At 41.1% G+C, this 26,471-nt stretch overlaps 1 protein-coding gene across 2 annotated transcripts in view; it reads left to right on the top strand.

The window, feature by feature from the left end:
• Nucleotides 1-26,471, top strand: part of unc93a (unc-93 homolog A) — a 61,685-nt gene that overhangs the window by 14,477 nt on the left and 20,737 nt on the right. For both annotated transcript variants that reach the window (XM_063056595.1, XM_063056596.1), the window contains 4 exons: nucleotides 11,884-12,065; nucleotides 13,957-14,186; nucleotides 18,469-18,603; nucleotides 21,111-21,322. In XM_063056595.1, the coding sequence (XP_062912665.1) occupies nucleotides 11,884-12,065; nucleotides 13,957-14,186; nucleotides 18,469-18,603; nucleotides 21,111-21,322 (759 nt within the window). The remainder of the gene's footprint in view (nucleotides 1-11,883; nucleotides 12,066-13,956; nucleotides 14,187-18,468; nucleotides 18,604-21,110; nucleotides 21,323-26,471) is intronic.

Genomic DNA, 26,471 nt, shown 5'->3' with positions numbered 1-26,471 from the left:
AGAACAAAGATATAGAATAGAAACTTCATAGCAGTACTCAGATAGGACAGACTGGAGGGCTCATCTACTGAGGCCATATGGGTGGAACTGAGGAATAAGAAAGGGATGATCAGATTATTGGGACCACCCAGTAGTCAGCTGGATTTAGAGGATTAAGTTTATAGATAGATCGCAGACAGTTGCAAGAAAAATAAGGTTGCGATCGTAGGTGATTTTAACTTACTCCTTTTTGACTACGACTCCCATACTGTAAAAGGGCTGGATGGGATAGAGGATGTCAAATGTGTTCAGGAAAATTTCCTTAATCAGTACATGGAGGTCTCAACTAGACAGAGCACGGTACTGGATCTCCTATTAGGGAACGAGACAGGGGAAGTGGCAGAGGTGATCATAATTCTATTAGTTTCAAGATAACTATGGAGGATAGGACGGGTCCTTGAGTTGAGATTCTAAGTTGGAGATAAGCCCATTTTGATGGCATCAGAAAGGATCTGGCAGGTGTGGATTGTTTTTTTATGGCAAGGGGATGCTTGGTAATTGGGAGGCCTTCAAAATGAAATATTGCAGGTGCAGAGTTTGTTTGTTTGTTACCGTTAGAATAAAAGGTAAAGCTAACAGGTTTAGGGAACCTTGGTTTTTGATGGCTCTGGTTAAGAAGAAGAAGAAGGGGCTGTATAGGAGGTATAGGCAACAAGGAACAAATGAGATGCTTGACGAGTACAAGAAATGCAAGAGAACATGTAAGAGGAAAGTCAGGAGGGCTAAAAGAAGTTATGTGTTTGCTCTGACAAACAAGGTGAAGGAGAATCCCAAAGGCCTCTAAAGATATATAAAGAGCAAAACGATAGCGGGGGCAAAATTGGTCATATTGAAGATCAGAATGGTCATCTATGCATGGTGCTAAAAGAAATGGGGGAGATCTTAATGGATCTTTCATATCTGTATTTACTCAGGAGACTAACACAGAGAACTGAGGCAAAACAACAGTGAGCTCATACACCATATTTAGATTATAGAGAAGAAGGTGTTTGCTATCTTGAGGTAAATTAGGGCGGATAAGACCCCATGTCCTGACAAGGTGACCCCTTGAACCTTATGGGAGATTAGTAAGAAATTTCAGGGGCTCTGACAGATATTTAAAATGTCCTTAGCCACAGGTGAGGTGCCAGATGATCAAAGGATAGCTAATGTTGTCCCATTGTTTAAGAAAGGCTCCAAGAATAAGCTGTAAAATTATAGGCCGGTGAGGTTGATGTCAGTAGTGGGTAGATTATTCAAAAGTATTCTAAGTGGCAGGATATATAAATATTTGGATAGACAGGGCCTGATTAGGGTTAGTTGACTTGGCTTTGTGCATGGTAGGTGATTTCTAACCATTCTTATAAAGCTTTTCCAAGGAGTTTACTGAGAAAGTTGATGAAGGAAAGGCAGTGGATGTGGTCTTTAGCAAGGCTTTTGACCATGTCCTAGTCCAGAAAATTCTGTCACTTGGCATTCAGGGTGAGGTAGTAAATTGGTCTCAAAATTGGCTTAGCAGGAGAAGCCACAGAGTGGTAATAGAGGGTTGGTTTCTGACTAGAGACCTGTGACTAGTGGTGTGCCACAGGGATCAGTGCCCGGTTTGTTGTTGTTTGTCATCAACATTAAAGATTTGAATGATATTGTAAGTTAACTGCATCAGCAATCTGTGGTTGACACCAAGATTGGGAGCATTGTGAACAATGAGAAAGGCTATCAAAGCTTGCAGTGGGAGCTGGAACTGCTGAAAAAATGACCCGAAAAATGGCAGATGGAATTTAATGCAGACAAGTGTACTTGGGGAGGGCAAGACAGTGAATGGTAGGCCACCGTGGAGTGCGGTAGAGCAGGGATATCTGGGAATACTGATCCTTAATTCCTTGAAAGTGTCATCATGGGTGGATAGAGTCATAATGAGAGCTTTCATTATACTGGTCCTCGTCAGTCAGAATATTGAGTGCAGGAGCTGGGATGTTATGTTGAAGTTGTATAAGATGTTGGTGAGACCAAATTTGGAGCATTGAGTGCATTTATGGTCACCTACCTTTGGGAACGACATCAATAAGATTGAAAACGTACATAGGAAACGTACATGGATATTATCAGAAGTTTGAGAAGTCGATGTTCATGCCATCAGGTTGGAAGCTACCCAGACGGAATATGAGGTGTTGCTCCTTCAATCTGAGTGTGGCCTTATCGTGACAGTGGAGGATGAGATTGGGAAGCGGTATTAAGATGAGTGGCCACCGGGAGATCCTGATTTTTCTGGCAGACAGAGCATAAATGCTTGGTGAAGCAGTCTCCCACTCTGCATTGGGTCTCATTGATATGTAGGAGACCGGACGGGGAGCACTGGATACAGTAGATGACCCTAACAGACTCACAGGTGAAGTGTCGCCTCACCTGGAAGAATTGTTTGGGGCCCTGAATGGTAGTGAGGGAGGAGGTGTAGCACTTGTTCCGCTTGCAAGGATAAGTGCCAGGAGGGAGATTTGTGGGAACTTTCATTGATCCTGTTATAGTTATTATTCTATCAATTTGCTGAGTGTACCCACAAGAAAATGAATCTCAGGTTTGTACATCGTGACATATATGTACTTTGATAATAAAATTTACTTTGAACCCAGGTCACTGACATTGTAATAATGTTATGCTAACTGCTACACTCTCATGCCTCCACCCCAAACCTGATCTGGTTAGAGCTGCTGGGTTTTTAATGGCTATCCAGTTCTGTCTTTATCACCACTAAAGTTCATATTTGCTTTAAATTTCAGATTATGTACTGAAGTTAAGTTCCAGAAATGCCTTGGAAGGGTTTGAACTCAAATCTCAGGATGTCATTCAAGGTCTCTGGAATACCCGTTTGCTGTGCCATCCAAATCCTCCAGATCCTGGCAGTGAATTTGGGGGATTCTGCAGGAGTAGCATTTTAATGGCAAACACAGGAGATTCTGCAGATAACGGAAGTCCAGAGTAACACATACAAAATGCTGGAGGAACTCAGGTCAGGCAGCATCTATGGAGAGGAATAAACAGTCAACATTTCAGACCAGGAAACAGTACAAGCTAGAAGGTGATTGGCAAAGCTAGTTGAAGATAGAATCCTAACAGAGCCCTTCTTCTTCAGTCCTTTACCTTTTCCAACTATCACACCCACCAGCCTTCGCATATCACCTTCTAGATTGTGCTCCCTCCTCTCCTCCCCACCTTCTTATTCTGGCTTCTTCCCCTTTCCTTTCCAGTCCTGATGATGGGTCTCCGCTTGAAACATCAATTGGTTGCTCCTCTCCATAGATGCTGCCTAGCCTGCTGCATTCCTCCAGCAGTTAGTATGCATTCAATGGTACTTCTCCAGTTCCTTGAGCTGTCTGCTGTAGGTAGTTCTTGTCTCAGAAGCATAGAGGGATGTAGGGATCACTCCCTGTTAGTAGACCATAAGCTTGGTGCCCGGTTTGAGGTTTGCTCTTCAAACACGCTTTTCATCAGATGTTCGAAGGATTTGCATAGGCTTTAGAGGTTATATAATGAAGTGAATTTCACTGCTCTCTGCTTTGGCTGTGAGATAGCTTCTGAAATACGGAAATTCTCAATGTTTTCGGGGATCTGATGTTCGGCCTTTATTGTTATTATTAACTGATATCTGTAAGTTGAGAGAGGACCTTTGTTTTGTGGACTTTTAATGTGAGGCCAGTTCTCTCCTGTGCTCCAAATACGCAAACATCTTCTTTACAGTTCTGACTGAGGTTGGACTTTAGATTTTTTTAGATTATGAAGACACGCATTCCTCTTTTATTGTCATTTAATAATGCATGCATTAAGAAATGATACAATATTTCCTCCGGTGTGATATCACAAAACACAGGACAGACCAAGACTAAAACAACTAACAAAACCACATAATTATAACATATAGTTACAACAGTGCAACAATACCATAACTTGATGAAGAAGTCCATGAGCACAGTAAAAAGTTCAAAGTCTCTCAAATGTCCCACATCTCATGCAGACAGGAGAAGGAAGAAAAACTCTCCCTGCCATGCCCAACCACAGTCCGACTCTGAGTCATCCGAAAACTTCGAGCCTCCAATCAGCTCTCCGACACCGAGTACTGAGCGCCATCTCTGTCCGAACGATTCGACCTCAATCTCGGTCGCAAACAGCAGGCAAAGCCGGGGATTTGAGGCCTTCCCTCCGGAAGATTCCCGACCGCGCAGTAATGACAGCAGCGAACTGGCATTTCAGAAATTTCTCCAGATGTTCTCTCTGCTTTCATGGCTGTCTCCATCAAATCAGAATTGTCCATGGCCCCTATTTAACGGATACAATAACATTTTTCACTGGAGGGCTGCGCACGCGCAGCGCGCTGCTCTCTCTCCTCCCGCCAATATTACCCCTCAATCTTGAGCCAAAAGGGATAATTTAACTCAACTTCATGTGCTCCTTCGTTGAAATGTTCCCACAACCTATGGATGCACTTTCAAGGGCCGTTCATCTCATGTTTTCAAAATTTATTGCTTATTTATTTATTATTATTATTATTATTATTATTACTTTTATTCTCTATTTGCACAGTTTGTTGTCTTTTGCATATTGGTCATTTGTCCATCCTGCTGGGTGTGATATTTCATTGATTCTATTATGTTTCTTGGAATTACTGGGTATGCCCACAAGAAAATGAATCTCAGGGTTGTATATAGTGATACAGATGTAATTTGATGATAAACTTTCTTTGAAATTGAACTTTTCATGAATTTGCAGCCATTGTGCATACTGCACCATGTGACCCACAGGAGGGGAATCCTAGGCATCAAGAATACCTGTCATCTTGTTTGTAACTGCCTCACACTTACCTTTACACAATTCAATAGATCACACTCCCAGAATTACACCTCGTATTATAAAATACATTGGGTGATTTTTTCTATATAACCAATCATGCAATTTGCCTATCTTTTATTCTGTTGTAATTCCACGAGTCCACCAATTCATAGATTCTGTGATCTTTGACTATTATTATACAAAGCAAATTTGATGATAGAATTTTAGGTTTATTAGCATTTTAAAGGTTCATTCCAGTGACAACCTCAGCACAACATTTCTAAAGGCTTTTGGGGAAGAATTTGCAGTGGACAGAACCAAGGTTGCTTCTTTCATCTCCATTAAGTACTTGAGCCTTTTTTTTTATAAAAGAGGTTCATTATGGAACTACCTGTTTCTTCAAACCATGCTGCCATATTAAGCATGGTAATTGGTAATACTTTACCCTTGTCCTTACCTACCACTACACAAGCCCTCCATTTTCAGCATATCATTCTCCGTAATGTCTGCCAACTTCAACTGGATCCTAGCACTAAGCATATCTTCCCCTCCGTACAACTCTGCTTTCTACAGAGATTGCTCTCTACTTGATTCCCCTGTCCTCTCATTTCTCCCCACTGATCTTCTTCCTGGCACTTATTCCTGCAAGTGGGACAAGTGTTAAACCTACTAATTCGCTTCTTCTCTCACCTACATTCAGGACTGCAGTCCTTTCAGGTGAGATGACACTTCACCTGCGAGTCTGTCAGAGTCATCTTTTGTATCTGATGCTGCAGGTTTCACCTCTTCTACATTGGTGAGACCCAACATAGATTGGGGGATCACTTCGTCAAGCACCTTCACTTCATCCAGTACAACAGGCATGATTTTCTGGTGACAACTATTTTAATTCTACTTCCCATTTCCATCCCGACATATTGGTTCATAACTGACTACAGAAGCTTTGTAACTGGTTTTCAAACCTATCGATACTATCCTTTGATCTTTCAATTGGTAAACCCAACTGTCTTCCTCAGGCACTGGTTAGTCAAATGACAGGTCCCCTAGAGACACCTCCTTATGTACCCTCTCGAATGAGCATGGTTGGGGCTTTTAACCTAAAACCTTGAGGGACAACGTCATTGTTCCTGCAAGTTATTAGGAAGATTAAGTTAGCAGTTAGCATGTTGGCTCATGGCCTCCTCTACTGCCATGACGAGGCCAAACTCAGGTTGGAGGAGCAACATCTCATGTTCCATCTGGGTAGCCTCCAACCTATCAGCGTTATGATTTTTTTCTCTAACTTCCAGTAATTTCTCCCCCTCCTCTTACCTCTTTCATTGATTCTGATGAAAGCTCATCAACCGAAAATATCAATTCTTATCTCCCCCAACAGATACTGCTAATGGATAACCCAATTGAAGTTCATCAGTTCTAACAATTCTAACAAACGTCACTCACTCAACAGACTGAAGTCAGTCAGCTAGTCATAGAGAAGTACAGTACAGAAAAAGGCACTCCAGACCATCTAATCCATGCCAAAACCACTTAGATTGCTTACTCCCATTAACTTGCATCGGGACCGTAGTCCTCCATACCCCTACCATCATGTATCCATCCAAACCTGTCTTAAACCTTGAAATTGAACTCCCATGCACCACCTGTGCTGGCAGCTCATTCCACACTCTCATCACCCGCTGAACCTTTAACCTTTCACCTTTAACTCATGACCTCAGTGGAAAAAAATCTGCTTGCATTAACCCTATCTATAACCTCATAATTTCGTATACCACTATCAAATATCCTCTCAGTCTTTTACGTTCTAAGGAATACAGTCCTAACCTATTCAATCTTTCCTTATAACGCAGGTCCTCCAGACCCAACAACATCCTTCTAAGTTTTCTCTGAACTCTTTCAACCTTATTTACATCTTTCCTATAGATAGTGACCAAAACTGCACAGAATACTCTAAATTAGGCCTCATCAACATCTTATACAACTTCAACAGAACATCTCACCTCCTGTACTCAATACATTGATTTATGAAGGCCAATGTGCCAAAAGATTTCTTAACAACCTTATCTACCTGTGACGCCACTTTCAACGAATTGTGGACCTCTCTTCCCAGATTCCTTTTTTCTACCACACTCCTTAGTGCCCTGCCATTCACTGTATAAGACCTACTCTGGTTGGTTCTCCCACTTGTCTGCATTAAATTCCATCTGCCATTTTCAGCCCATTTTCCTATCTGATGCAGATCCCATCCACTGCCTTATCTTCTTCAACTGTCCTGTTAACTTCCTTAAAAAACTCTATAAAATTGGTTAGTCATGATCTAACACACACAAAACCATGCTGATTATCCTTAATCAGCCCACATCTATCCAAATACTTATATATATGGTCCCTTAGGACACCTTCCAATAACTTTCCCACAATTGATGTCGGACTCACCAATCTATAATTTCCTGGTTTACGTTTAGAGCTTCTTTTAAAACAGTGGAACAAGATTGGCTATCCTCTAATCTTCTGGTACCTCTCCTGTTGCTAAGAATGATTTATCTATCTCTGTTAGGGCCCTGGCAATTTCTGCACTTGCCTCCCTCGGGGTCCAAGGGAACACCTTGTCAGAACCTGGGGATTTCTCCACCCTGATTTGCCTCAGGATAGCAAACACATCCTCCTCCTGGATGGATTCTTAATGAAAAGTTCAACAATTAAATATCCATCTTGATAAAACCATAAGACAAAGGAGCAGAATTAGGCCATTCAGCCCATCAAACTCTACCATTTCATCATGGCTGATCCTGGATCCTATTCAACCCCATACACCTGCCCTCTCACCATTCCTCTATCCATGCCAGTATATTTCTTGTAACACCATAGGATTTTATCTTGTTAAACAGCCTCATGTGTGGCACCTTATCAAATGCCTTCAGAAAATTTAAGTAAAGGTCATCCACTGTCTCTTCTTTGTCCATCCTGCTTGTTCCTTCGTCGAAGAATTCCAACAGATTTGTAAGGCAAGATTTCCCTCTACAGAAACCATGCTGACTTTGACTTGTTTTATCATTAAGTACCCCAAAATCTCATCCTTAATAATAGACTCCAATACTTTCCCAACCATTGAAGTTAGGCTAACTGGCCTATAATATCCTCTCTTTTGTCTTCCTTCCTTCTTAAAGAGTGGTGTGACATTTGCAATTTTCCAGTCCTTCGGGACCATGCCAGAATCCAGTGATTCTTGAAAGATTGTGACCGATGCATCCATTATCTCTTCAACAACCTCTTTCAGGACTCTGAGATGTAGTCCATCTGGTCCAGGTGACTTATCCACCTTAAGACCTTTCAGCTTGGCAAACACTTTTTCCCTTTGTAATAGCAATGGCACTCACTCCTGCTCCCTGACACACATAGAATCTGGGATACAACTGGTGTCTACCACAGTAGAGACTGAAGCAAAGTACTTACTAAGTTCATCTACCATTTCTTCCCCCTCCCCCATTACTATGTCACCAGCATCATTTTTTAGTAGTCCAACATCAACTCTCACCTTCCTTTTATTCTTTGTATAATTGAAAAAAAAACTTTTAATATCCTGCTTTATATTTTTGACTAGTTTACCCTCATCTTTCATCTTTTCCCTTCTTATAGCCTTTTTTAGTTGCCTTTTGTTGGATTTTAAAAGCTTCCCAATCATCCTATGTCCTACTCACTTATATGCCCTTTCCTTGGCTTTTATGCAGTCCTTAACTTCCCTTGTCAGCCACAGTTGCCTATCCTTGCCATTTGAGAACAACTTCTTCTGTAGGAGATACCTATCCTGTACCTTGTGAACTATTCCCAGAAACTTCATCCCTCTCTGCTCCGCCATTATCTTCAACAGTATCCCTCTCCAATCCACCTGGGCAAGCTCCTCTCTCATGCCTCTGTAATTCTCTTTATTCCATTGTGATATTGATACATGTGACTTATGTCTCTTCCTCTTAATTTACAGTATAAATTCAATCATATTATAATCACTGCCTCCTAAAGGTTCCTTTACGTTAAGCTGACTAATAAAATCTGGGTTGTTACACAACACCCAACCTAAGATAGCCTTTCCCCAAATAAGCTTGAGCCCAAGCTGCTCTAAAAAGCCATCTCATAGGCATTCAACAAATTACCTCTTGTGATCTGATACTAAGCTGATTTTCCCAATCCCCTTGCATATTGAAGACCCATATCACAATTGTGACATTACCCTTAAAACATGCCCTTTCCATAGTCATAGTCATAGTCATACTTTATTGATCCCGGGGGAAATTGGTTTTCGTTACAGTTGCACCATAAATAATAAGTAGCAATAGAACCATAAATAGTTAAATAATAATAATTCCAGCTCGCTTTGCAATTTCTATCCCACATCATGGCTACTATTTGGAGGCCTATATGTGATTCCCATAATGTTTTTAATTATCCTTGTAGTTTCTGAACTCCACCCACAAGTTTTGACATTCTCTAATCCTATGTCACCTCTTTCTAAAGATGTAATTCCATCTCTTACCAACAGAGCCACACCACCATCTATCCCTTATGAATTTTGCCTCTGTGTGGTACAACTTAACTCTTAGCTCTGTCTGCACCCAAAACTTGATCCTTGAAAAATATTTGTCAGGATACCCAAAACCCACTTTCTTTACTTAAAGGACAACATGGCCTCTATATTTTTCCACATGGCTGGTATAATCTGAAAAAAATTGTGACTAAAGGCATTAGTTATTTTTCAATATAAAACGCTATAGAACCTATCCATAAGACGCAAAAGAATTTTCTGAACATGCTGTGATCTTTTGAGAAGGAAGAATTAAAAATGATTTGGTTTGCCAGTGCTTGTTATGTCCTGCTAGTTTTCTGTGAATGTGCACCCCCAACTAGTAGAATGTTGTGTATTAATTCAGAGCAGCCTGTAAACAGAACTTAACTGTTCAGTTACTGAACACAGATTTGGCAGATCTGACACATGCAGTGTGGATGAGATCAGCCATGATATGTGTATGAATTTTTCCTAGAACTGTATTTTCATTATTATAAAATAATTTAAAAATATTGATTCTATTGGATACAGTTGGGGAGGTGGGGGGAACCTACCAGGGGAAAAGTGCAGTGACAGGTCTCTGCTACCCGAGTCTGGCTCTGTGGTTCAGAAGGGAGGTGTGGGGGCGGGGGGAGAGGAGAAGACGTGACCAGTTGTGACAGGGAATTCATTGGTTAGGGGAACAGACAGGAGATCCTGTGGCGAGAACAAGATTCCGAGATGTATGTTGCCTCCTGGGTGCAAGGATCAGGCACATCTCAGATCAAGTCAATGGTTGTAAAGGGGGAGGGTGGAGGAGCCAGAGGTGTGGTCCACTCGGTACTAATGACCGAGACAGGAAGGGTGACGAGGTCCCGCACAGTAAGTTCAGGACGTTAGGTACTACCTCTCCCTCTTGCTGCTGCTGGTGGAATCTGCATGAGTCTTGGTTCCCCTGTTCAGCTGCCTCGGCGGCTTGTGGATGTGGACTCAACTTCGGCTGCGGGTTTTATGTTTAATGTCCTCAGCAACGAATGTGCTTTACTGTTTGCGCAATTTGATCGAGGGACTTCGGTGCGGAACTGGATCTCGATTGTGGCCTTCAGCTTGCTATCATGAAAAAATTAAGATGGATAATTCCCCAGGGCCTGACAAAGTGTGTCCTTGGACCTTGTGGGAGGTTAGTGCAGAAACTGCAGGGACCATGTCAGAGGTGTTTAAAATCTTTGAAGCCACAGGTGAGGTGACAGAGGACTACAGATGGATAATGTTGTTCTATTGTTCATGAAAGTCTAAGAATAAGCTGGGCAATTATAGACTGGTGAGCCTGACATCAGTAGTGGGTAAATTATTGAGAGGTATTCTAAGGGAACAGATATACAGGTATTTGGATAGATAGGACCTGAATAGGGATGGTCAACATGGCTTTGTTTGTAGGAAGTTGTGTCTAACAAATCCTACAGATTTTTTGAGGAGGTTACCAGAAAAGTTGATGAAGGAAAGGTGGTGGACATTGTCTTTGATGAGGTTCGGCATGGGAAGTTGGTCAGAAAGGTTCAGTTGCTTGGCATTCAGGATGAGGCAGTAAAATGAATTCAACATTGGCTTAGTGGTGGAAGCCAGAGAATAGCAGTAGATTGCTACCTCTCTGATGGGAGGCCTGTGACCGGTGGTTTGCTGCAGGGATCGATGCTGGATCCATTGTTGTTTGTCATCTACTACAACTATCTGGATGATAATGTGGAAAATTGGATCAGCAAGTTTGGGTCATAGTGATTAAAGCTTGCAGCAGGACCTAGACCAGCTGGAAAAATGTGCTGGAAAATGGCTGATGGAATTAATGCAGACGAGTATGAGGCATTCGCCTTGGGAGGACAAACCAAAATACAACATACACAGTGAACAGTAGGGCACTGATGAGTGTGGTAGAACAAAGGGATCTGGGAATACAGATCCACAATTCCTTGAAAGTGGCATCACAGGTAAAGACAGCTTTCAGCATATTGGCCTTCATAAATCCGAGTTCTGTGGACAGGAATTAGGATGTTACATGAGGGGAAATTTGATAGAGGTATACAAAAGTATGAGAGACATAGATAAAGTACATGCAAGCAGGCTTTGTCCACTGAGGTAGGCTGAGACTGGAACTAGAATTTATGGGTTAAGGGTGAAAGGTGAAATATTTAAGAGGAATCTGAGGGGGAGCTTCTTCACTTGAGGATGGCATTAGTGTGGAACGAGCTGCCAATGGAAGTGGTGAATGCAGGTCTGATTGCAGTATTTAAGAGAAGTTTGTGTGAGTACATAGTTGGGAGGTGTATGGAGAGCAATGGGACAAGGCATAATAAAAGTTCAGTGCAAATTAGAAGGACAAAAGGCCTGTTTCTGTGTTGTAGAGCTCTATGACTCTATGTTACTCATTTCTTTAATTGAAATGTACTTAATTTGTATTATGTAAAGTATCAATTATGGATTTAACTTATTTCCCTCCTTACTTTATTTCTGTTTTACAGAGCAGTCTGAATAGTGATGAAGGCCTTGGCCTGGCCTCATTAAGTGTCATCTACGCAGCTCTTATCACCTCTTCAATGTTTCTTCCACCTATAATGATAAAATATTTTGGCTGTAAGTGGACCATAGTTATGTCCATGTGCTGCTACGTTACATTTTCAATTGGCAATTTTCATCCAAGCTGGTAATATAAAATTTTAACTTTTATTTGTGGTTTGAATGACATTATTGCACTGTAATATTGCTAAATTTCCTATGCATTTCCATGCCTTATAAAGACTCAGCATCACGTTCTTGCTTTTATATTCTAGTCTTCTCAAAATGAATGCTAACATTGCATTTGCCTTCCTTACCATCAGCTCAATCTGCAAGTTAGTCTTTAGGGAATTCTGCATGAGAACTCCAAATTCCTTCATATCTCAAATCTTTGAATTTTTCCCCCTGTTTAAAAAGTAGTCTACACCTTTATTCCTCCTATCAAAGTGCATGATCATACACTTCCCGACATTATATTTCATTTGCTACTTCTTTGTCCATTCTCCCAATCTGTCCATATCCTTCTGCAGACTCCTTGCTTCCTCAACACTACCTGGCCCTCCAACTATCTTTGTATTGTCTGCAAACTTGGTCACAAAGCCAACAATTCCATTATCCAAACTGACTACTAGACACCAGCAGTGAACCAGAATAGGCCCCCTTCATTCTCACTCTTTGCCTCCTGCCAGTCAGCCAACCTTATATCCATGCTAGTATCTTTTCTGTAAACCACGGACTCTTATCTTGCTAAGCATCCACCTTGTCAGTGGTCTTCTGAAAACTCCTTTGTCTATCCTACCTGTTATTTCCTCAAAGAATTCCAACAGAAATTTCAGGCAAGATTTCCCCTCAAGGAAATCATGTTGAATTCAGCCTATTTTTTTCATGTACCTCCTCGTACCCTGAAACCTCATCCTTAATAATGGACTGCAACATCTTCCCAACCACTGACGTCAGACCAACTTTCTTCTACCTCCATCCCTTCTTAAAGAGTGCAAATTTTCAGTCCTCTTAAGAAGATGTTGGCATGCCCAGGTGGAAGGAGTTATTTGGGAAAGCACTGCTATGGTAGTAATCTGAACTTAGTGGTTATAGAAAGTAATTAAATTAATTAAAGATTTGTACAGCATAGAATAGGCCCTTTTGGCCCGTCACTTCAAAGCCAACTATCATGTTTATCCCTACCAGGAGTTCCCAACCTGGGATCCACAGATCCACAGACTTACTTAATGGTATTTGTCCATGGCATAAAAAAAGGCTGGGAACCCCTGATCTATATTAACTTCAGTTACCTGCATTAATTTCACATTCTTCTAAGCCTTGCATATTCACGTACCTGTACAGATACCTCTTAAATATTATTCCTGCCTCCATGACTTGCTCAGATCCCTTTCAAACCTTATTCCGCTCACCTTAAACCTATGCTTTTTAATTTCAGACATCCCTACCATGGGAAGTCAGGTTTGGTTATCTCCCCTATCTATGCCTTTCAGAATTATATATACCTCTATCACGTCTTCTGTCTGTCTCCGTTGTCCAGGGGAAACAGACCTGGCCTTTCCAATCTCTTTGAAGGAGGATTGAAAGACTGAGCCCATGCTAATACATTTTTTTAAAGTGTAGAACAATAATAGTTTTAGAAAGTAATTTAAATAATTAAGGAGGTTGCTTGCAGTAATGTAGTTTTATTGTTTACTCACATTTCCCCTTTTCTGTTTTACCTGAAAATTTGTGTTGTATTAGTTCATTACATTAGGGGTGTGTATTCCATTGTAGGCCTGAAATTGAACACGAAAGGCTAAATTACTGGATATACATCCGGTATCAGCACTCATGGTCTCACAATGAAACAGGTAATGTAAAGTAATCAATGTCTATAAAGTAACAAATATGTTACCTCTGGTGTCTGTAATGGAATCTATTACTTCAAATCAGACTCTGTTTTCCTGTAAATCCAAATAGAATTGAGAAGTGAAATAAATTGGGAAATTTTAAGTGTGGATTATGAACAATTATAATCAGATTATTGTTTTCCACAGGTACACACTTATTCCCACTGCAGTAATCCTTGGACTGGGAGGAGCTCCACTGTGGTCTGCTAAATGTGCCTACCTGACCATTTGTGGGAACCGCTATGCAGAGAAGTTCAATAAACTTGCAGAAAATGTAGTAAATCACTACTTTGGAATTTTCTTCCTTATATTTCAATCATCTGCTGTTTGGGGGAATCTAATGTCTTCATTAATATTCCAATATACTTCCACTGAAGGTAGTAATACATACTTCTTTGGAAGTACCGTAATCTTTGCTGCATGGTCATTACTGATGAAAAAAATGTTAATGCCTTAAATGATCAAAGAGAAAAAATTTTAAAGGCTACATAATTAATATTAACTGTAGTTCAAACCTTTATCCTTTATTAAATCATTTAATTGATCTGTCAGACTGATGTTTATTCAAAATATTAGTGAACAGAGAGCTATGTTCCAGGATGGATTTAATTGTTTACATCTTGCAGAGATGGGGGCACATTAGAGAAAAATCAATTCTGAGGGATTGCTAACACTTTCCCTAAGTGGCATAATCTACAAATTGCTCCCCCCCCCCACTGTTCTCGTCATATAAACCTAGGGTTAATACACAATTCGATCCTTCCTAAGTGCCAAAACCTTTTTCAACAAGGAAATTATGGAATGATGAAAATAAACTGGAAGTAAAAGTGGAAAATACTGGAGATGCTCAGCAGGTCAGGCAGCAGTCACAAAGGGAGAGACGAAGTTAATGCTTCAGATCAATGACCTTTTATGTTAGGAGGATGAAACATTGCTCTCCAGTTGCCTATGGCTGTCAAGAGTTCTAAGTGTAAATTAATATTCATAAAATTCTTATCACCTTGGCTCTTTCTATTCTATTTTTATGATTCAGCCAACTAGGCCTTGGCTTCAGCAGAAAATGAGCATAAACATTAATACCAAATCCTAAATTGTCTTTTGTATTGCGGTGATGTGGAGTTTGGTTTGGAAGGGGGTGGGGGAAGGCAAGTCTCACTCCTTATGACCTAATCTCTCTCCTGCTACTCCGTGATCTCCCTGCTTGGTAACTTCATTCTCACTCCCCCACAGTCATTAAACTCCCTTTCCTTTTTCTACTGCAGCAGCAGTTACGTTATGGTGACCTTTCTACCCAGTAGCTTGCTGCCAGTCAGCTTCTCAATCTGGATAGACACAGAGCAGGAAAGAAATATGCAAATGAGGTAACCGTATTAATTGGGAAGGGTTGAATTCCCAGCTACTGATCCCTGCTTCTGCTTCCTCTCCATTTCCCCGTAAATGTCCACAATTAAATCTGTATGTGGGAAAAAAAGGCTAACAAACGTTAGTCACAGAATGCTCTCACATGATCCCATTGGTGCCTGCCTCCTGGGATGATTACTTCTCCAAATTCTTTTTGAGGGATAATCCCCAGTCACTCAGTTGGACATTGTAAGGCCAGAGGTTTCCATTGCGGACTATTTGGACAGTAGTTGGAGGCAACTATAGTTGGCTTGTGGTGTAGTGGCACCAGCACCGGACTTCAAAGCAAATGGTCGAATGGTTTGAATCTGGCCGGCCCCTTGCACACTTTCCATCCGTGAGTGTCGAGCTAGCAACTTGGCCTCATAGAAAATAGACAAATGCCAAGGAAATGGCAAAAATGTCACCCAATGCACCCACCGCAAGACGCGATAAGGAACAACAATAGGATCTTGAGTTCTGTGCTGTAGACTACATATCGGCAGGAGAAAGTTGCAAACTAAATGAAGCAGCAAGCTAGTAGATCAGGAAAACCCATATGCATGTACTCTCCATGGCTGAGGGGAAAATACTATGCATCTTAAGTAAGGACTAGCCTCCAATGGAGGAATGGATGATAGAAAAACAAACATGCTGTCTTCCTGAGAGAGAAGTGCAGATTCCAGTGTCACTCCTCAGGAGTACTTTTACAATTCAATAGATAGGAGTCCTGTCGGCACCAGAAATACCAAGTCAAAATGGCACTAGTTGATGCTTCCATGGAAACTGGCAGTGTTGTCAACAGACGTTACCTCATGTTAAAACCCATAACCGTGTTCATGAAGCTGACAATGTGCCATTGCGTTGCTCACATTTCCTGATTAAACTCTGTAAGAATTGTCTATTGAGCACTGAATACCGTATAACTAGTCTACCACATGATCATGGGTACTGATAATTTGGCACCTATTTCATCTTCTAAAGCCCCCCTCTTTCTGTTTCTAACTTGTACTTTATTGGATAATGTGAGCCAGTTTCTGACGTAGTGTTTGCCACGACTGTGTTCAAGATGGCATCCTTTGAAGAGCTACTTTTCTGGTGCCAGTGTAAGGCTTTGGAGCTTTTCAGCAATCAAAATGCAAGGATTAGTTTTTGTAGAGAACAGAGAACAGAGGAACCCGAGTAGTTTGTGAAAGCAGTTGCAGATTGTCATTCAGTCTGTGGGATGAAAAGCAGGAGGGGAGGATAAATTGGAGCACTGTTTGAGGAATTATATGCAGTATCTACTCCAGCATTAGCTGTCACCACGGCAGAGGCTCATTCCCACCCTATGATTTTGCCTTCACATGCAGATCAGTTCCTCGGGCTTTATAGCTTGCTGGTCCATATTGTTTGCAATTGTTGAGGAAGTCTGAGGGGATTTGGTATGTCACCAAAGACTCTAGCAAATTTCTACAGGTGTACTGTGGGGAGAATTCTAACTTGTTACACCACCATCTGGTATGAAGGGCCATGCACAGGAGCAGACAAAACTGCAGAGCAGAGGATTGCAAACTCCATCATGGGCATTAGCTCACACACAATCGAGGATATCTTCAGAAGGTGGTGCCTCAGAAAGGTGGTATCCATCATTAAGCACCCCCACCACCCAGGACATGCCTACTTCTCATTACTGAAGGTAATAGGAGAAGGTACAGGAGCCTGAAGGCACACACTCCACATTCTAGGAACAGCTTCTTCCCCTCCACCATCAGATTCCTGAAAAGTTCCGAACCCATGAACACTACCTTACTATTTTGCTCTTTTTGCTATACTTATTTTTTTATGTATTTTTTATTTTAACTTAGTTACAATATTGCACTGTCTTGTTACCGCAGAACAACAAATTTCATGACATACATCAATGATGGTAAACCTGATTCTGACTCCCCTGCAAAGCAAGGTCAAAATATTAGAGAGAGCCGGTGCGTTAGTTTGAGAATGGTTCAGTACTGCAAATATTGTGTGCAAGGTGTGGGGGAATGTAGAGACAGCAGGAAGAGTAGGTGCAGTGAGATAGAGCTAAAAAGGAGTGTTGTAAGCTATGTGATTACAGGCGTAAGGAGGCAGCCACTGAGGAGAGTGGTTCATGGGAGCTATGCTCTTCGCATACTACTGTAAATCTCCCACTCAATGGAAATGTTACGCAAATGAAGTATCCAGCATCAACAATTTACCTCCTCTTGGGAGTTTATACTGTTGTGTAAAACTTAATGACAGTATGTCCAACTGCACAAATTCTGCTACTGCATGGTTTATTTTTCCCCCACAGGTATTTGTTGTTTGTATTCTAGTCCCAGATCTTTAATATTAGTAGACCATCTGTAAGTTGTGATGTGAAAACAACTTCAGTTTCCTGTACTATATGCTGAGACTCAAAACACAAGACTAGAACACGCACCTATATTTACTTACCTAAATTGTTTATGTCCCTTTGAAAGGTGTCACCAGGAAGGTTTTTCTTCTCCAAACTCTGAAGGGATTAGGAATTTTCAATAGCTTGTCCTCTGCCTGGACTTTAGTTTCAAAAGGAAGTAATTGCTGCCTGATTTGTTGGGTATTTACCCCATTTTCTACAATTTCAGATTTCCAGATTCTCCAGCCTTGATTTTTTTTGCTTTTCAGTAGGAAAACATGGAAGGCAACAGGGCTAGCAGTTACTTTCATCTTCACAGCATGTCTCCTTCATAGGAAGTATTGACTATCTTCATGTGAGAGACACAGACAAACAGGCACTTACCCAATGAACAATGTAGGCCCCACAGACTACATATTTTACATTTTGTTACAAACCGCGGACATTAATTCCACTTTTTGGGAACAACTCCATTTCTCGGCTTATTATTATGATGACATATATTAATTAACTCTTGACTACAATTTTTGCCAAAATTACTAACTAAATTTTAAATTCCTAATCAATTTTTAGTGTACTGTCATTGAACTATAGCAGAGGCATAATACAGCTGTTATACTATCCATTCAATAAAACAAAGTAACCTCTAAATAAATACAGCAAAAAATTGCATTGCTTTATTAATTTAAGTTCTCTGACTAAATCTGGATTGCAAGCTTAAATTATGCAACAAGAATATAGTGATTATGATAATTAATCATATTCAAAGTTCCTCAATCTCTCTCAGTATAATATGACGTAAAGATTTGGTAGCAAAAGAATGTTACAGAAAAATCTGAACATGTGTTTTTCTCATCTGACAAATCATGTTCTTTGGCCTACAGCTAACATCACTGAAGAGCACTTATCATATTGTGGAGCTGCTAATTGCCCAGCATATGATTCAATGTTCAATACAAATGTAACACAAACAAGCTATCCAGCATCCACAATTTACCTCCTCTCAGGAGTTTATACTGGTACGTAAAACTTACATCCAAGAAGAAAAAGTCTGTTTCTGTATGGTTTGTTTTCTCAGGAGGTATTTGTTCTTGTTTATATTTTAATCCCAGATCTTTACCATTAGTATAGAGCATCAGTAAGTTGTGAAAACGTTAGTTTCTCCCACCATGTGCTAAGACTTACAACGCACAACTAGAACATATAGCTACATACCTAAGCTGTCTACATCCCTTTGTAAACATCTCCACCTTCTGCACAGCTCACTTTTCCACCCACCTTTGGATCATCAAACAGGCATACACGATCATTTTAATGCAAAATAATTCATGTAAATTATAAATAGCTGAGTATCCAGGGCTGATCCTAGTAGTAACAGTATGCCAATCTTAAAAAAACATTCATTTGGAAATACAGTAATTTTTTCTCTGCCCAAGCTAAAATGTTACCCTTCCGCAACCCTGCTAATTCCTCCGAGCCTTATTTCACATAATATCTCTTTTGTTTCCTTATTATTTACTTTTCAACATCTAGGAACGTGATCCCCTCCTTTCTTAACTTCCTTAACTTAAGGAAGGCAAATGTGAGTCGGTGATAAGGGAGGCATTCATTTCAAGAGGACAAGAACATAAAAGCAAGGACGTAGTGCTGAGGCTGTACAGAGAGGGTATGGGGGCGTGTGCGCGCGGACAGTATGGGGGTGTGTGTGCGCGCACGGAGGATATGGGGGGCGTGTGTGAGAGAAGGGATGTGTAGAGTGGGAGAATAGATCAATGTGCGTCAGTAAGTTACCAGTCCATAAGTAGTGCTAAGAAGAGTGATTACTCTATAAAAATAGATCCATTCATCACAGTGGGGGAACCTCATCGAAACCTATTGTATATTGAAAGGCCCAGACAGAGTAGACAGCGAGAGGATATTTCCAATAGTGGGGGAGTCTCAGACCAGAGGGCACAGACTCAGAATAGAAGGAAGTCCCTTTAGAACTGAGATGAGAGGGTATTTCTTCAGCCATAAGATGGTGAATCTGTGAAATTCATTGCTATATATGGCTGTGGAGGCAGTGGGTAAAGCAGAGGCTGGTAAGGGTATCAAAGGTTATGGGGAGAGACAAGAGAATAGGATTGAGAGGGATAATAAATCAGCCATGATCAAATAGTGGAGCAGGCTTAATGGGCCAAATGGCCTCATTCTACCCTCATCTCTTATTGTCTCATTTCATACTGTATGGAAAAAAAGGCTCCCATCCTGAAAAAGACCTATTCTAACACCTGAACTTCTCTGTAATAACTAATCTTCAAACTACATTAACAGACTTGCACCAATATCATGTGCTCTTAAACTGTTTACCAGCTTTTTATGTCATGTCTTACTGAATACCTTTTGGAAATCTAAACACAGTGCATCTATAGGTTTCCCGCTATCAAGTTTCCTTTCTCTTCTTGAAGAAACTCTTCCTTTCCTAAGATCATGTTGACTTGGTTTTCTTACATTAGATTTAAGGAAGGACAATTTCAAGCTGATGAAATGTAAAATTTTAAAGGCAAGCGTACGTTACAACCTGATGAAATGATGGTTGAAACTATAAGCAGCTGAAGCATTCCATTATTACATACCATCACTTCAAAAGTGATTTTTATTTTTGCTGTCTTCTTTCTGTTAACTGATCCTTAGTCTATGGCAAGATATTACCTGCAATGTCATGAGCTCTGATCAAAGCTAACCATTTTTTGGTCCTGGAGGAGGGTCTCGGCCCAAAATGTCGACTGTTTATTCTTTTCCATAGATGCTGCCAGGCTTGCTGAGTTCCTCTAGCATTTTGTGTGTGGTGCTAAGGGGTAATAACTGTTCCTGAACCTGATGGTGTGAGTCCTGAGGCTCTTGTACCTTCTTCCTTATGGTAGCAGTGTGAAGAGAGCATGGCCTCGATGCTGGGGGTCTCTGATGATGGATGCTGCTTTCAGCACTGCGTAGATGTGCTCTGTGGTGGGAAAGCCTTCAACCATAATGGACTGGGTGAATACAAGAAGCTGGAGAACTATCAGGGGTTGAAAGAGCAGATAGAAATGATGTGGAAGGTTAAAACCAGAGTAATCCTGGTGGTGATAGGAGCACCTGAACTGGGAGAGTGGCTCCAACAAATTCCAGGAACAACATCTGAGACTGTAATTCAGAGGTCTTTTACTCTATAGTTATGTATTGCACTGTACTGTCGCACAAAGACAACAAATTTCATAGTGATATTAAACCTGATTCTGATCAAGTTTCAGTTAGTATCTCTGGATCAGAGAATGTGGCAAACAAGGAATACCCTTGCACTGAAATATCTGTAAATTTCTGGCCGGCCAGAAAGTGCCTCTCACTAAGTTGGACTCCATACGTGTCCCTCTGAACAATCTACAGGACAGAGGTCTTCAAACAAAACTCAAGTTAAATTTATAAAACATGCAAAGATATGCCCCTACATTTCTTTCCCCTTCTCCAGCTTTTTCTAATGCTGCTTTGTGTTGTCTTGTCCTTCTGGTAGGTGTCGGTTTAAGTGGAGTGATCTTTGTTGCTATTTTTTTGGATCAGCTCGATAAGCAAGATGTGGATGAGTTCAAAAAGCAGAAGATAGATGTGTGTACTCATTTGATGGCTACATTTACACATCTAAAGGATAAACGGCAGATTCTGCTTATTGTCATGACAATGTATAGCGGGTTAGAACAGGGTTTCCTTGCAGGTGATTACACAAAGGTAAGAGCTCCAAAAGCACTTACATTGACAGTGTTTCTAAATGTACTATATAATGCAATAGGATTCTTTTTGGCCTTTAAAATGAACAATTATTGAAATGTCACCAACATGTTTTTGTTCTCTATTGTGATAAGAAACTTTATTTTCCAGAATTAAGTTTTATTGTTCACAAATGGGATGGGGAGGGGTGGTTTAAGTTAATAACATTGGATGTTTCTAGTGCTTAGTTAAGAACCTTCACCACCAACGGGCCCACTAGGTTCTGGAAACCATATGGCAGATATGCCAAAGGAAAACTACACTGAATTTGTCGTACGGACTCAGGCCATTTAGTCCTCTCCTTAACAATAACCTATGTGGACAGTTTCTATCTTGGGCGGACTACAGGTTTAATTTGAAAAGAAAATATTCAGTGAAAAATTGGCCAAAGAAGTTATGTTGTTTGAATCTCATAGTTGCTTATGGGTCACATAATATGCATTTCACAGCTCTGCCAAATCAAAAAGTGCGTTATTATTAAAATCTGTTTAAATTATACAGCCTTGAGATTCATCTGCTTACAGGCTGCCACTAAACAAGAAACCTGAAAGAACCCAATTAAAAAAAAAGACCAACACCTAATGTGCAGAGAGGGGAAAAAACACAAATCGTGCAAAAAATAAAAGCAACCAATCAACACTTAGAAGGAAAGTGAGTCCATAGACACGAAGCCCAGGGCAGCCTGGGCAGGCCCACACCCTTAGCCTCAGTTCATCACACAGCAGGACAGATCGTCGGGAAGCTTACAGACACGAAGCCTGGAGTGACCAGAGCAGTACACAGGACACGGCCTTGGCCTCAGTGCCACAGAGAGCTAAGTAACAGTCGCAGAGCAGAACCAGCCTGACTCTCGCTCCAGTCCCGACCCCTTGACTTTTCAATTCATCTGGTGCAGCAATGGTGCAATCTTTTTAAAATTCTGAAATCACTCACCTTTTTTTGATATTCAAATGATTAAACTCTGCAGAAGTATATAAAAGGTTATGGATCTTTAATTCAAGAAGGGCAACAATGTCCTTGTTAAAGATTAATGCTAAACACAAAATTATAAAACAAACAAAACATGGAAGCTGTATTTAAAGATTATATTGTAAAATTTATTTTGTTTTCTTACTTATTTACTTAAGCCCATCACCCTAGTGGGGCATAGGGCACCAACAGCAGCACACCAGTGCCCTCTCTCCTGGGCCAGACTTTCAAGCTGTCCCCAGGTGTAACCATCTTTGAAGGTCATTCCTCTCCCAGGGATGAGGTCTTTGGAGCTCCTGTTGGCTTTCCTGTAGCTCTGGGTTTTTAAATGGGATGGAGTTGCTGGCCCCATGCCCAACCCTCCTTGTTTCGCAGCCGGGCTTGGGACCATCCATGGCAGAGTTTTATTTTGTTTTCATAATGCTAAAATGATTAGATAAATATCAAATGAACAAGTGAAAAGCATACAAGATGTACACATTTTTAACAACTATGGTCTCAGGTTCAGGAAGGTATGTCAATTTCATGGAAATCTCCATGAACTTTAAATAGGGAGTTAGTATTAATTCTCTTGGAAAATGAAAATGAAATGGATAGAAAACTGGTTGGCAGATAGAAAGCAAAGGGTAGCAGTGAATGGGCGTTTCTCGGAATGGCAGGTGGTAACTAGTGGGGTGCCACAGGGCTCGGTATTGGGACCACAGCTGTTTACGATTTACGTCAATGATTTAGAGGAAGGCATTGTGAATAACATCAGCAAGTTTGCTGATGATACTAAGCTGGGTGGCAGTGTGACATGTGATGAGGATGTTAGGAGAATTCAAGGTGACTTGGATAGGCTGGGTGAGTGGGCAGAAACTTGGCAGATGGTGTTTAATGTGGATAAGTGTGAGGTTATACACTTTGGGAGCAAGAACAGGTAGGCAGATTATTATCTGAACGGTGTGGAGTTAGGTAAGGGTGAAGTACAAAGAGATCTAGGAGTACTTGTTCATCAGTCTCTGAAGGTGAATGAGCAAGTGCAGGGGGCAGTGAAGAAGGCTAATGGAATGTTGGCCTTTATTACAAAGGGTATTGAGTACAAGAGCAAGGAAATCCTTTTGCATTTGTACAGGGCCCTGGTGAGACCACACCTGGAGTATTGTGTGCAGTTTTGGTCTCCAGGGTTAAGGAAGGACATCCTGGCTGTGGAGGAGGTGCAGCATAGGTTCACTAGATTAATTCCTGGGAAGTCTGGACTGTCTTACGCAGAGAGGTTAAAGAGACTGGGCTTGTACACGCTGGAATTAAGGAGATTGAGGGGGAATCTGATTGAAACATATAAAATTATTAAGGGATTGGACAAGATAGAGGCAGGAAATATGTTCCAGATGCTGGGAGAGTCCAGTACCAGAGGGCATGGTTTAAGAATAATGATAGGTCATTTAGGACAGAGATGAGGAGGAACTTCTTCTCCCAGAGAGTTGTGGAGGTGTGGAACGCGCTGCCTCAGAAGGCAGTGGAGGCCAATTCTCTGGATGCTTTCAAGAAGGAGCTAGATAGGTATCTTATGGATAGGGGAATCAAGGGTTATGGGGACAAGGCAGGAACCGGGTATTGATAGTAGATGATCAGCCATGATCTCAGAATGGCGGTGCAGGCTCGAAGGGCCGAATGGTCTACTTCTGCACCTATTGTCTATTGTCTATTGAAAGGAAGGTTTTTGTTTAGAGCTCCATCCCAGACAACATCCTTATGACCATCCCTTGCATCCAAATCAGTCCAATAATTTCCTTCACATAGTGCAGTCCCGGTTCTTCTGCTGCAGTCTAACATTTTACCATAGCCTCCCTGCCCTTATATTTTAAGCCCTGCCCCACTTTACTGCGTTGTCACCTATAAGTATCCTTGGACCTGAATATCAAGATCCCATGGTTCCTCACTCAACCCATAAGGTTTATGTATCATGTATCCTTTTTGCTATAATGCTGCATCTTACCTCCAATGAGCTTCCTCCTGGAATGGAGTTAACCTACAGGACAAAGGAAACTGTTTAACCAGCAACACACCCACTTCAGAACCAAGGCTACTGAAACTCAGTCACTGACAGGTTCCATGTATGTGTACATTCAGAGTCATCGTCAACTCATTCAATAGGACCATAAGATATAGGAGCAGAATTAGGCCACTTGGCCCATCGCATCTGTTCTGCCATTACATCATGGCTGAAACAATTTTCCTCTCAGCCCCAGTCTCCCCATATACCTTCATGCCCTGACCAATCAAGAATCTATCAACCTCTGCCTTAAATATACATAAAGACGGCCTCCACAGCTGCCTGTGGCAATGAATTCCACCGATTCCCCACTCCCTGTTAAAGAAATTCCTCCTCATCTCCGTCCTAAAAGGACACCCCTCTATTCTGAGGCACATCCACTCTATCAAAGCCTTTCACCATCAATAGGTTTCAATGAGGTCACCCCTCATTCTTCCGAATTCTAGTGAATACAAGCCCAGATCCAAACTCTCTTCATATGACAAGCCATTAAATCCTGGAATCATTTTTGTGAATCTCCTTTGAACCCTCTCCAGTTTCAGCACATCCTTTCTATGATACGGGGCCCAAAACTGCTCACAATACTCCAAGTGAAGCCTCACTAGTGCTTTATAAAGTCTCAATCTTACATCCTTGCTTTTATATTTGAGTCCTCTTGAAATGAATGCTAACATTGCATTTGCCTTCCTCACTACAAACTCAACCTGCAAATTAACCTTCATGGAATCCTGCACAAGGACTCTTAAGTCCCTTTGCACCTCTGTTTTTAGTGTTTTCTCTCCATTTGGAAAATAATCAATCCTTTCATTTCTTCTATCAAAGTGCATGACCATACAGCTCCCAACACTGTATTCCATCTGCCACTTCTTTGCCCTTTCTCCTAATCTGTCTAAGTCCTTCTGTGGCCTCCATACTTCCTAAAAACTACCTATCTCTCCACCTATCTTCATATGGTCTACAAACTTTGCAACAAAGCCATCAATTCCATCATCCACATCATTGACATACAATGTAAATTGATCTCACCACACAGCCCTGTGGAACACCACTAGTCACCTGCACCAGAAAAGGCTCCCTTCATTCCCATTCTTTGCTTCCTGCCAATCAGCTGCTGCTTTATCCATGCTACAATCTTTCCTATAATGCCATGGGCTCGTAGCTTGTTAATAGTCTCACATATGGCACCTTGTCAAAAACCTTCTAAAAATCCAAGTACCCAATATCAACCAATTCTCCTTTCTCTATCCTGTTTGTTATTTCTTCAAAGAATTCCAACAGATTTGTCAGGAAAGACTTTCCCTTGAGGAAATCATGCTGACTACAGACTACTTTATCATGTGCCTCAAAGTACCCCAAAAACACATCCTTAACAATCGACTCCAACCTTTCAATAATATTATGATCACAGTCACCAAGGGTTCTTTTACCTTAAGCTATCTTCTTTTACCTTTAGCTATCTAATCAATTCTGGTTCATTGCACAACACACAATCCAGAATAGCTGATCTTCTAGTGTGCTCAACCACAGGCTGCTCTAAAAAGCTGTCTCGTAGGCACTCTAGAAATCTTCTCTTGTAAACCAACGCCAACCTAATTTTCCCAATCTACCTGCATACTGAAGTCCCCTATAACTATTATAACATTGCCCTTTTGACATGCATTTTCTCTCTCCCATTGTAGTTTGTAAGCCACATCCTTACTATTGTTGGGGGTCTGTATACAACTCACATCAGGATCTTATTACCCTTGCAGTTCCTTAGCTCTATCCACAATGATTCAACACCTTCCAACCCTATATCACCTCTTTTTAATGATTTGATTTCATTTTTTAACCAACAGAGCAACACCACCCCCTCTCCCTTCCTGCCTATTCTTTCGGTACAATGTGTATCTTTGGACATTAAGCTCCCAGCTATAATCTCTCAGCCATGATTCAGTGATGCCAACAACGTCACACCTGCCTATCTGCAACTGTGCTGTAAGTTCATCTACCTTATTCCATATACTGCATGCATTCAAATACAATACCTTCAGTCCTGTATTCACCCTTTTAGATTTTGTCACACCATGCTCAACCTTTTGATTCCTGACTTTGTCTGAGGTCTCA

Source organism: Mobula hypostoma, chromosome 8 (assembly GCF_963921235.1).
Source record: "Mobula hypostoma chromosome 8, sMobHyp1.1, whole genome shotgun sequence".
NCBI lineage: Eukaryota > Metazoa > Chordata > Chondrichthyes > Myliobatiformes > Myliobatidae > Mobula > Mobula hypostoma.
This window is presented reverse-complemented; position numbering and strand designations above follow the sequence as displayed.